Consider the following 13,155-nt stretch of genomic DNA (forward strand, 5'->3'; position numbering starts at 1 on the left):
TATAACTGATTGGTGAAAAACCAGCAGGGTTCTGCCAGTACGATTGGGAATTCTCCAGCACCTCTGTTAGTTTATGCTGTACCAATGTAACAAGGGTTATGTGTATTATGATTATAGGAATAATGATGGCAGTAATTGCATCCCTCATGATTTATCTACAGGTTTTGGTTATGTAGTTTTTACTGTGGGAAAGGGAATCTTATTTCTAAGATGGGCCTAGTTGCTTGGGGAGAAAGCTTTGCTTGGCACAGATTTCTCTTGACCTAATTCCGTAGTGAGGTCAACAGCCCCTCCTCTCAACAAATAAGGTTAGCAGTATTTATCTTGATCTTTATTGGAATTGGACAATATTGAAAATTTGCCCTAATTTATGTGTACCCCTTCAGGAATATAAGAAGAAAGAGAATCTTACATTTTGTTTTTTTACTTTATATTTAAAGTGCTTAGAGTAAATACTGTATGGCTTATCTTAATGATGTCTCAAGTATTAGGGTTAAAAAAATAAAGCATTTAAAAAAAACTGAAAAAATTGACAGTTATAACTTTGGTACAAAAGTCATAAAAGTCAGGGGGAAGTAGTAATTCACCAAGGAGTATATGTGCCACAATTTCTTCAGATGTATTTTCTAATACTTTCTGCAGACTATGCAGAAGCTGTTTAGATGCTCTTGGCTGCAAGTAACTGAAACCTTTGGCTCAACTATTTCACCTGTAGCAGATATATTATCTCCATTCCAGAGATTCAGACATAGGGCCTGACTAAGTGTGTGTGTGACCAGGGATGTCGTCCTTTCTGTTACCCTTGCCATTACTCCCTGTTGTGTGTCACTACATCCTTAGGCTGCACCCTTGAATTTATCAGTGAGCACAATATGATCATGTATTTCTGGTTTTGTAAACAATATTCAGAGGCAGCAGAGGACCTTCTTCTTATTGCCCTGTTTAGAGGAACAAATCTTTTCCTGGAAGCTAACAGACTTTGTGCTTGTTTTAGCAAGGGGAGGGAGAGTCTACGATTGCTGTAGACTGATAGAACCTATGCTATGGTCCATCCTGGAGCCGGCCTCTGCTACACAGATGTGAAAGGGGCAGGATTGCTGAGCAAAACTGGATTGTGTTGAAAAGGAGGAATGGCAGAGGAAATACATGATTTGAATGAAACCTGATCCTCCCTAGACTTCAACTAGCAAAGGCTTGCCATTCATGTGTTTTGAATATATGGGCTTAATTTAAACCAGATATTAATTTATATCTTCATATAAATAGTCTTTCTTATAGGTCCTTTGTCTCTTTAAAAATCAGTAAATAGCGTATGGTGTATTATAATTAGGGTGAGCAACACTAGATTATTTAAAAAAATGTGTGTATTCTCATGATATATTATAAACTGACAGTTTCTTTGGGTATTTGTACCTTCTTGAATAGAGTGTAAGAATTTTCTAGACCTTCTGATACCTAGGAAAAATAAACTTACCAGGGAAAGGACTAGTTACTGGCAGTAACTTTTGATACTCATGCATGCTGTGCATACGCTCCACTGTTAATCTTAACCCTAGCCCATGCAGTCTGTTCATCTGCCTGTTGTGTTATTCTTTCTGTCTCCAGGCAGTATTTTCCCATTCCCATCTCTCCACCTTGTAAATGTTGGATAAATTTGGGAAGAATCACTGTAATATTTCCCAAGTGGACGTAGGTAGTTGCTGAGTCGTTTCTACCTTTGGGTTGTTACATTTGTTTTTCTCATGTTTGATACTTTAATGGAAGATAGTGGGTATTAAAAGACTTTCCTTGGGCTATAGGCTTTGGGGAAATGAACAAAAGAAGTGATTATAGCTATCTGCAAGATGCTCTGTATGTCCTCTTCCTGTCACAACAGTAGCAGAACAAAACTTAGTTTTGTCAGATCTTGAGAATGGCTAAATTACAACTGTCTGCACATTGCCAATATTCTTTTATACTGATGGTTGCTTGTTGCATAATTTTATCTCAGAGTTTGAACAAAAACTTGCCTTCACCCATGCACAATTTTTGAAGTGGAGAAATACTTTTCTGTTCTGTAAGTCTTATGTCTTAAAATTATACATTTGATTCTACTGGGAGAGATCAGATGCCTCACATCACTCAGCAAAGGACTGGAGACTCTCAGCTTGCAGTCACATCTGTCCTGTTCTGTGCTCAGGTTTGTGTTAACCAGAAGGGTTTCGAAGTAGCCCAGGTTCTCACAAGGTTTTCTGGAAACGTCCGGTCCTAATAGTTAGCATAAACTAACTCCTTACTTGACGTTCTTTGTGCATTACAGTTGTGTATCTCCCTGTTTTGTTTTGCTTGCTGTTGATTCCATGTAAGGGCAACGGTTTTAAGCAGCAGCATAATGTTATGGTGAGTAGTTTAGGCTAGAGATAGAAACAGTACCTTGGAATGTGCCATTTTTTTAATATTAGAAAGTAAAGAATAATAATTTTCAATAATGCAGATTCTTACCTAAGCAGTACTGATCCTCTGTTGATGATGGTTTTCTGCTTGGTTGCATGTTAAATGATGCGTGCTTTTTCTCATGGATTGTGACATTATGGACACTTTTAGAAACCCAGACGTAACATGCCAACACAGTAATGGGATTATCACATAGATGTGTACACATCCCTCACACAAACTTCAAAATGTATCCCAATTCCATGTGCATGAATGATTCGAGGACTCGCAGAGCCTTGGTCTGGTCTTCACAGGAGTCATGCCAATTGTGAAAGTAACAACAGACCAGGAGGAATCTACCCTGTGGTTTACTATAAATAGCCCTGTTTTCCCTCAAAATAAGAAATGTTCAAGTGGATTATCGTTCCTCCTTTTGCGTGTAAATTTAGATAATCAGTTATTTTTAAATTTAATTCAAATTTTATTTTCATTATTTATGATAGGATCAGTCATGAGATGTATTTTTCACCACAGTGTCTTTGTTTGGTTTGAATTTGGGCCTTTAGATATTTTTCTAACAATCAGATACACAGAGGAAAGTGTGTTTGAGTTTGGCAAAATGGTTTGGAATTTTGATTATGGTTTGAAGTTTTTCTCAGAAAGTTAATTTTTGCCTTAAAATAATGATAGTGAATTATAGGTCTCAATATTGGAATGCAAAACAATACATTTTTTGTTTTTAATTTAATTTCTCGCTATTAAACACCCAGCATTTAAATTTTATTTTTATAATACTTAATATTTTTGTAGATTTTTATTTTTATTTTTTTGTTGGTACCAGGGATCAAACTCATGACTGCCTGCTTTCAAGGCAGGTGCTTATGCTGCTGAGCTAAATCCCTAGCCCCTGTAGATTTTGATTTTAAAGTATAAAATTGTAATGATATGCGTCTTGGTACTTTCTGACAATACTGGCATTGTTTTCTTATTACAGAATAAAGGCTACCAAGTACACAGAAAAATACTTTCTAAAAAATTAGATTTTGGGGGTTATTTATTATCTGTAATTAGTTGAAACCAAATCAATGTAATCACCCTTTGCTTGAGTCTTGGTGACTCTTAAGTTCTAGCTGTATGTATAGCATCGGGCAATGCTGTTGTGATATTCAGGTTCTATGATTCTGATAGAGAATTCTCAAAGTTAGAGTGGTCTCCATGTTTCCCACCGCATATGAGCCTTTTTTCTCAACCTGTTTTCTCCCTGTGATCTCTGCCATTCCTCTTCCCACCCTGCCTTTTGCTTTTTCTTGTCACCAGACTTAGTAAAGTAGCATCTCTTGGTTTTGTTTTATTGCAGTGTAAGCTGTAACCATGACTACTGAAGTTGGCTCTGCCTCTGAAGTGAAGAAGGATTCTGACCAGTTGGGAGCAGGTACAACCAAGGAGCAAGCTAAAGAGGCGGCAGAAAATCAGCAGAATCAGTCATCTAGTCAAGAGGAGGAAAAAGGCTCCCAGCCATCTCCTGCAGCTGAAAGCCAAAGTGGTCCCCGCCGCCAGAAGCGAGAGAAGGATCGATCTGAGAGTAGAGGGATTTCTCGATTCATACCCCCATGGCTTAAGAAACAGAAGTCCTATAACTTAGTGGTGGCCAAAGATGGAGGAGCTAAAACTGAGCCTCCTCAAGGTGTCTTGGAAGAACAAGCCTTGGACAAAGAGGACTCCCTTCCTGAAGAAGAAAGAAAGGCCACGGGCAATACTGAGGAAGTGGCCCAGAGGACACACCTGGAGGTGAAGGTGGATGTCCGTGAAGACCAGCCCGCCGAGGGCCACGCTGAGACGCAGGTGTGTTTGAGAGCGACTGTTTGGGAATGATAGCAACCACGTAAAGAGAAGGGTCTGTTGGGATCATTTCCAGATTTCCTGTATTGAGATAAGTGCTTTGCCTAATGTAGCTGGAATATAGTTCTGGGGTTGATATACCTCAGGCTTCTCCTACCATTCCTCTAAAAATATATTTCCACAATAATAAAAAAAATCAACAATATATATAGACTACATACAGAGAAGTTCCTAAGGGTTTCTGTTAGGCTCAGTGTGTATTCTCAGACTCCTGGCCCATTTCATTGTAAAAAGGAGGCTTTTTAATGTTTCTCTGGTTTATTTAAGTATTTAGTGAGCAGTAAATAGTAGATTCTGTGCAATTTTGTTTGCCTGGTGAAGTGCAGGTTTTGCCATGGTCTGAAATTTTAGTCAGAAATTCTGTTCGAGTGATACTGAAATTGTAGTTGGGCGTATAGTGTCTGTTATTCATTTAATGTGAAATAACCAACTTGGCAAAATGAGAAAATTGGCAGTAGCAGGAAGATGAGGAGTGATATCCTTACTGGCATAATTTTCCAATCTTTTAAAATATTAAGCTTTTTGATCATAACACTTACTAAAGATTTTCCTTTTCATTATCTTCTGCAGAGTGGCTAATTTTAGCACTGTTTTTCCTTGGCAGCCTGCTGAAAAAGGAAGGAAGGAGAGAGGAGAGGAGAAGGTTAAGGAAACACAGGAAGACAAATCAGAAGGAGAAGCAGCAAACAGGGAGACGAAGGAAGTGCAGACCAATGAGCTGAAAGCAGAGAATGACTCTCAGAAAGCCAGCAAGAAGACCAAAACTGTGCAGTGTAAAGTGGTCCTCCTGGATGGCACTGAGTACAGCTGTGACCTGGAGGTAGGACAGAGCCGCGCAGAGCGTGGGATGAAAGCCAGGGACAGTTTCTTACTAGGGGCATGGCATAATGAGTATGCTTTTGTGTTTTACCAAGTTCCTGTGTGTAGCTTGGTGCAATTTTGCATTTACAACAACAGCAATGTCGAAGAGGATTCCCATTTCATGACAAACAATGCTTCCTGACCCTTTGGATATGCCGCAGGGACGCTGTTCTGGCAGTGTGCACTTGCTGGTCATGCGCCCTTGTGTATGTCTGTTCTGAATGAACGTTAAATAATTGGAATACTGGTCCTGATTACTTCAGGACACATGAGAATTCTAGGTTGACTTTCAGAAGAATGAAATTTTAGGGGTAGATGTATCTGAGAGAGTAACAACATCTAGACCATTTATTTAAGTTCCATTAGAAAACACATATGATTAGCAAAACAGATACTTCATTTTCTCTGATGCTGACAGAAGCCAGTGTAATGTTAATATATCCAGTATCTTATAGTTGTGTGTCAATTAGAATTTGTTGCTTTTCACAGTTAAATTACATTACTTATGTGACATATAGTAATAGTTCATGTTTACTGAAGTATCTGAAGTGCTTTGAATGAATTACCTCATTTTATACTTACAAGACTCTTTAAGGTGTTTATTATTTTGGTGTTCCCAGTGTTACAGTGGGAGGTGTAAGGCTCAGAGGAGTTAAATAACCTGCCTAGAGTTTCACAGCTGTTAGGGAGGAGCCAGGCTTCCAGCCCTGGTAAGTTAGCTGTAGCGCCGAGCAATCTCTCCACCTGATCAAGCAGTTTCATTTGCCATTCATGGGACCTGTCTTTCCCATTTAAAATAAGAGCTGATCTTTTCTTTAGTTTTCTGTTATACGCTTTCCCCTTAATTCCTTGCATTCTTACTTACAATAGAAGTTATACTTTAAACAACAGTGAAAGCATTGAACTTGGTAAAAACAGGTCAAGTTGAACTGTAGTGTGTTCTATATTTGAATGCATATTATATTGTAGGGTGTTAAGGGTACTAAAATAAATATTGTTCATGGTCCTTACCTTTATCTTTTTTATTGCTATCTAGAACTTTAAGTGTTGCTCTATTTCAGTTGGTTAAAGAAAATAAATAGTTAAAAGGAGTAAAAAAAATCCTTCTCTTCATTTGTTCTTGTGGCAAAATATCTTAGACTTGGTAATTTACAAGCACTAGAAATTTATTGCTCACAGTTTTGGAGACTGAAAGTTCAGAACCAAGGTGCTGGCAGGTGCACACGTGGTGAGAACTGCTAACTGCTTTTGCCTCTGAAACAGGACCTCCTTGCTCTCTGCCTATGTGGTGGAAGGGGCCAGTGCTGACTCTTCACAGGTGAAAGGGACGAGACCGTTCCCATGGGTCTCTCCCGAGGCTTTGTTCCTGCTGCTGAGAGTACATCCCTCGTGGCTTGCTTCCTGCAGGCCGGTTCTCAGCACCACCACAGGAGGGTTAGGGTGTGCCATGAATTTTGAAGGAATTGGTAGCAACCGTAAACCTTTCTTTCCTTCTTCTACTCTTCTGAACACTCCTTTCTCCTCTCGTCCTATGCAAAAATTCGCCTCCCTTCCCAGAGAGGGCCTGAGAGTGGCGAGTGGCGTGGAGAAGGACACTGACGATGTCTTAGGTTGGGGACAGTAAAGAAAATACTTGTTGTTTTCTGAAGTTGACTTAATTACATTGAATTTGGCCAAACATCCCTTGTCTTTTAGTCTTTGAGAACCAACATGATAGCTTGTTTTGGGACCTTGAGTCCATTATTCCATGTCTAGGGGCCTACTTTTCTTCATTTGCAAAGTACAGGATATAGAATTCCCCTTTCATCTCTAAAATTTTATATCCCTAAACTGCAAGACTGAATGGTGTACTTTATGGCATAGATTTTTTTTCTCTTGTCTTTTTTTTTAAGGGATGAAAAATTTAAAAACTACAGAAAAATAGATAATTGAACATCTACCATAAAATTTTCAGTCAGGTATTTCCATTTTGCTACCTGTTTTAGTTTGTTGATGGACTGATTGATTGTACTGGAGATTGAACCCAGGACTCCATCAACAGCCCATTCTTAAAACGTTTTGAGACAAGGTCTCAGTAAGCCACTGTGTCGCCCAGGCTGGGATTGTGCATGTGGTCCTCCTTGCTAGCCTCCCAGAGTGTTAGGATTGCAGGCATGTACAACCATGCCCAACTCTCAATTATATTTTAATAACTTAAAACTAATATTAAAGACATTGTAGATATCTTAGTCCATCTTTTTATTCTTTATAAGTCTTTATGTGTCAATCTTCTTTTTTCTTAACTTATCATAGTCATTGAAATGATTAAATCAGTATATTCATTCCCATAATAGGCTACACTTTCTTTTGTAATTTTAAAAAGTCCTTCTATGAACATACTAGTCTCTGTTTCCTTGTTTACTTGTTCAAGAGCTTATTTAGGGTAAATTTCTGTAAGTGGAATTGCTAGATGGATGAGATGCAATTTTATGTCTTCAGTTTTCCCAGATACCATCAAAATGATCACTCCAGTTTACATTCCTGGAGCAGTGACTTTCACTTTACCATAACGTCATCAGTGTGATGGAGAGTTACTAATTTAATGTGTGTAAAGCAGCATCTCGGTTTTCTAATGTGCACTTTCCAGATCTTGTCTAGTAGGGCCCCATGGATGACGATGCAGGAGCAGAGAACCCCTGACTCCTCTTGACTTAAAATAAGTGGCTCATTTGTCGCTTGTGTTTCATGTTTTTGGTAGGTTGATTGTGACTGTGTTGCATATCATCTTTACTTCTAGCTTGAGTTGCCTCTAGTGGGGACACTCAGATCTCAACCCAGATAAAAGGGAAACATGATGCACAGTCTAGCTTGTGAATCTTGTGCTTGCAAGTGGTACATAGCCCTTTCACTTCGTTGGCATTGGCTCAGGCTGAGGGTCACCCCTAGGCGAGTGTGCATCTCTCATAAGAGGAAGGTAGGCGATCACTGAGGCTGTGAAGATGGAGTGTAACTCACAGAAGACAAGACGAGGAGATGTTGCAGTTTTCCAGAGTTGCTTATTATTTCTATTTTATTACTTATTTTTCGCTATAGGATTTTTGAAAATAGATATTTTCTCTCAGAATAAGGAGGTTTCTTTCGTAGTTTCTCAGACTTCATGGAAGTGTGGTGAATTTAATTCTATATTTTCTGCTTCAACTGAATCATGTGTTTTCCATTCTATTACTTACATTATTAATCATTGGTTTTTCTAAAGTTAAGCAATCCTGAGTTTCTGATATAAATGCCAGTTGACCATGATTATTCTGCATTCATTTTGCATTTTTATTTAGGATTTTATACATTACTATTTTAACAATTGTCTTCATTGAATTTTGTTATCTGGGTTATATACAATCCTCTTAAAGTTGCTTCTCATGATTTTCTAGAAAAGCTTGGATAAATGAAGGATTATGTTTTTTTTTTAATTTGGTGCAACTTGCTTTTGAAACTGTCTTGGGAGGGGCAGTTAAAGGAAATTTTGGGAATGGAGGATAGTTTTTTGTTTATGTTATTGATTCAGTTTCCTTATACTAATGATCTGTTTCTATTTTGAGTCAGTGTTAGTAATTCATGTTTTTGGCAAACTGTCCATTTCATCTAATTTGACTGGTTATTGGCATGAAGCTTTGCACAGTATTCTCATCTCGTGTATTCAGTTTTGACTCCTTTTTCATTTCTGCTGTTATATCTTTTTATTATTCTTGATACAGATTTATTTTTTTCAAAATAACAGTTTGATTTTGTTCCTTTCTGTTGTATCTTTTCTGTTGTGTAATTTTGTTCCCTTTTAATCTTTTTCTTTGGGATTATTCTGTTCTTTCAATTCCATGAGTTTAATACACCTATGGCTCTTAATTTTTTCCCTTAGGTACCTTTTGTTGACTGCATAAGTTTGAAATGTAGTGCCTTTAATTGCCATTCACTCCTTCATATTTTCTCATTCTGTTTTGGTTGTTTTGTTAACCTCTGATTTTTTTTTTATAGATGTTATTTTAAAAATTTCAGTCTGTGTGTATTGTTAGTATATGTATGTGTGTACTGTGTATAATTTTCTTTTGTTAAGAATACACTACTCATACTGCGGGTCTAAATAATGGAGCATGGTGGCTTACACCTGTAATCCCAGCACTCAGGAGGATCATTGTGAGTTCGAGACCAGCCTAGGCTATAAAGTGAGCTCAAGGCCAGCCTGAGTGCATAGTGAGACACTGTCTCAAAAAGACAAAAGAGAGAGAGTGATTCTGTTTTTATTTTGGGTTTATTTTGAAGCCAAGTATATAATCAATTTTTATAATATTTCTTTTTGAGTGTGGAAAAACATAGTATCATCTCATTGCTTTTACAGATTTCTAATCTTCTTGATCATATATTAACTACATTTATCAATAAAATTACTTAACTTTTAGTTTGTTAGATGTGTTAAAAATCTCTGTAATTGTTGACTTAATAGTTTCTCTTGGTATTTTCGTAAACGATTGCTGGATAAAATTTGAGGCTAGAACACTAGATACAGATATGTTAACAATTATATGTTCTTGGATAATTTGCCAGTGTACCATCATATTGTATCTCAGATTTATTTTATCTAATAATTACTGTATTAGCTGTATTTTGATTAAGCTTTGTCCCGATCATCTTTTACCATTTCACTTCTTGTAGATATTGTGCTTCATGTTGTTGAGGAAGACTTGTTTTTTAATAACATTTGAAGATTTTGTTAACTGGTCAGTGTAGGTCGTTTCATATGATTACTGAGATATGTGACTGTATTCTGTCAAGTTTGGGTTACTTCTTGAATTTACCAGTAAATGTCTATATTTTTATGTTATTAGTTAATGTGCCAGTATAAGAATAACTTTTGAGGACAGTAAATGATGAATAAGCTGTGTAGCTTTTGTGCTGAATCAACTTGTTTTTCCTTTTAATTTCAAAGCAAAGCAGAATTTGTATAGATTTTAGTGATACTCCACAGCAGAGTCTGTGTACCATTGAAGCACCAGTTTTGTATTTGAACACCGGATTTAATTGATCAGTGTTCTAGTAGCTGTTTTAGCAGTGCAGAATTTGTAAGTTGTTAGCTTTTCAAAATTAATTTCCCTTTATTGAAGTTCCCTTCCTGCTTTGGTTCTCCGGTTGCGTAGTGTCCCTCGTCTGGGTCTGCTTCTCATAAGACCTGCTCGTTTCCTCTTCCAGAGTGGAGCCCAGAGGACAGCTGGCGTGTATGTGGTTGAGCACTCTCAGCTCCCCTGTTTCACCACTGACTTTAGACTGATCCGGTGACAGATGCTGCTTATCTGCATTTTTGTAGTACTCCACCGGAAATCAGTGTCTGAGTACTATTTGGGGAAGTACATTGTGGGAAACTGTAGCTATTCATGAGTTTGTAAGTTCTCAGGGAGGCAAATATAGTTTGGGAAATACTTTGTTGATTTGGGAGAATAGATTTCTCATCTGTTTGTTGTTAGTAAAGATTGTTTTTCTCTTCTAGCTTTTCATATAAGCATAGTTACTGTTTTCTTTCCATGTGTGCATGTAATTTTTAGTCTTATCTTTAGATTATATACCATGCCCACTCATGCAAACCTAATTATTTTCACTTAGGATAGTGACACTAGCAGAAGGAAACATATATGGTCTCTGTTAGAGGCTTGAGGAGGCAAAACAGCAATTTTATGGAGTAGGCTGAGGATCTGGAAGACCTCAAATGCCTGTTTGAGAAGATTAGAACTGATCTGTACAGGAAAGGAGGAGCTGTGAGGAGCTACAGTTTAACTTAGCAAGGCCAAGATGCCACTAAAATTTGGAACATGTTAAATAGCTGTATAGGTGCAATATTTTAAGGAGGATGTTTTGGTTCAACACATTGGTAAGATTGCACATCAGTGCCTTGATATATGCTGGTTTTATATGAGATGATTGAAGCAGTGGGTAAGTTAGGCAGTTTCCTATTTGGGTAACCTGTCAGCGTTGTTGCCAACGAAAGAACCTCTTTAAAATACCTTCAGGGTCAGTATTGCTGTGTTAAGTGAATAATGTTTTTAAATCAGGAAATATAAGTCTTACAGGTATTTTTGTTTGTTTCCCTAATACCAATATATCTAAATTATATATCTAAATAAATATCTAAATGTATCTAAATAAAATATTCCCAGATTATTTTATTTATTTAGATATATCAAAAATAAATAAATAAATAAATAAATATCTAAATATATTTAAATAAAATAATCCCAGATTATTTTATTTAGATATAATTATTAAGTACATTTTATTAAGTACATTTTATTTAGATATAATTATTAAGTACATTTTATTAGCATTATTATCTATACATATATATGTATCTCCATAGGATCTATCTGTATCTTTTCTTCCTCCTCATATCACTTGCCTTTTTTTGAGATGAGATCTTGTTACGTAGTTCAGGCTGACGAACTCTTCAGGGCAAGAGATCCTCCTGCTTCACTTTCTGAGTTTCTGGGGATCAGAGGCACATCCCCTGGAAGCTGGCTTTCCCTTGCCTTTTCTGACTTCCTGTTTCAGCATTCTTTCTTCCTCCTGTGGATCATCTGTGCTTAGACTTTTCTGCGGTCAAACCTCAGAAGTTAGGTAGAGCAAGGTAACTGCCGAAAGAGGCAGTACTACACTGTTTTCAAAACTAATTGTCTTTGAAGTGTGTGTTCTTTTGAGGAGAAAAAGAATACAGGTTAATATTAAGAGAATAAACCCACACAACTTTGTCAGATTTCCAGATGGTAAAAAAATCAATAAATATTGGGCAATAGTACATTTTCAGAGAATGACTATAGTTAAGTTGAAAACTACTAAGGTGATGACTTGACTTTGTTGCTATCTGTGGCTTGTAGAGTAGTAGATTTGTGTTCATTTTGACGCAAGGCCTACTCTGTCTTTGTATATTTGTTTGAAATCTTTGTGTTAAGTATTCATCGTTATCAATGAAAACTGCAATTTAAGTATTATATGAACTTATTATTGATAAATTAAATCTCAAAGACAAACTTTGCTTTGAGGATTATCATACTTTTTAATGAAGGAACTCTATGTTACTATTCTCTGATATGTTTCCTTTAATCTCGTTGTGCTATTTGAATGATATGTGGCAAACTGTAAAGAATAGGATTCTGCATGCTGGCTCTAGGGCTTGGAAGTTGGGTTCTTATGGTAACTTCTGTTAAAGTCATTTAAGCACATGATGTGTTAGAACAGTGGGGCTCTTTCCTCTAAGGAAAAGTACAGTAAGGGTTAGTTGAAGCCATAGATATAAAATAAGAGATTTATGTTTACTTTTCTTTTGAATCTCTTCATGTACTGAGGAAGTCACTTCCTGTCTTTTCTTCTCAGATTGTAGAATAAGAATAAAATTTTTGTTTCCGCTTTTTCTAGGGCTGAGCTGGGTTTACTATTGCTGATAAGGATAAATATATTTTCAAGTTTGAAAATAAGCATGAAAGTTCTTGAGCCTTTGGAAGCATGAGTCAATGTGCATTCCGAGTTAGAGCTGCTCACATTTTTCTCTGGCATCTGAAAGTCGTTCCCACATGTTGATTTTGTCTGAGAACTGAGGGCATTGTTTTGCCTACACAGGGATGTCAGAACCATTTTTTCCTGATTATGAATAAGGCTATCAGAATGCAGGCTGTCTTCATCATTGTTCCTAGTGATAAATGTATTTACCAGAAAGTGTCAAGGTTCTCTTGCCATCTTTGTGTGGAGTTCTGCTCTTAGAAATCCAATTCTGTATCACTGTTTTCTAGGGGGTTTTATTTATTTACTTGATGGTTTATGTCTACTTTCATCTTCCAAGGTTTGTTTGTCTTTCTGATTATAGTACTAACTCTTACAATGTTTATTAGCGAAATAATTTCAGCTATCCATATGGATCCTTCTGGAGGATTGTGGTATTCTATAAAATCTCATAAACAGTTTCCATATGATATAGGG

General features: G+C 36.9%; 1 protein-coding gene across 21 annotated transcripts in view; it reads left to right on the forward strand.

The window, feature by feature from the left end:
* The window catches only part of Epb41l2 (erythrocyte membrane protein band 4.1 like 2), a 181,447-nt gene that overhangs the window by 77,857 nt on the left and 90,435 nt on the right, over positions 1–13,155 (forward strand). For all 21 annotated transcript variants that reach the window (XM_023564522.2, XM_023564521.2, XM_063233490.1 and 18 more), the window contains exons 2-3: positions 3,770–4,254; positions 4,916–5,131. In XM_023564522.2, the coding sequence (XP_023420290.1) occupies positions 3,784–4,254; positions 4,916–5,131 (687 nt within the window). In that variant the 5' untranslated portion in view covers positions 3,770–3,783. The remainder of the gene's footprint in view (positions 1–3,769; positions 4,255–4,915; positions 5,132–13,155) is intronic.

This window comes from Cavia porcellus, unplaced genomic scaffold (assembly GCF_034190915.1).
Source record: "Cavia porcellus strain 051 isolate PalLab524CR breed Dunkin Hartley unplaced genomic scaffold, mCavPor4.1 scaffold_22, whole genome shotgun sequence".
Classification (NCBI taxonomy): Eukaryota; Metazoa; Chordata; class Mammalia; order Rodentia; family Caviidae; genus Cavia; species Cavia porcellus.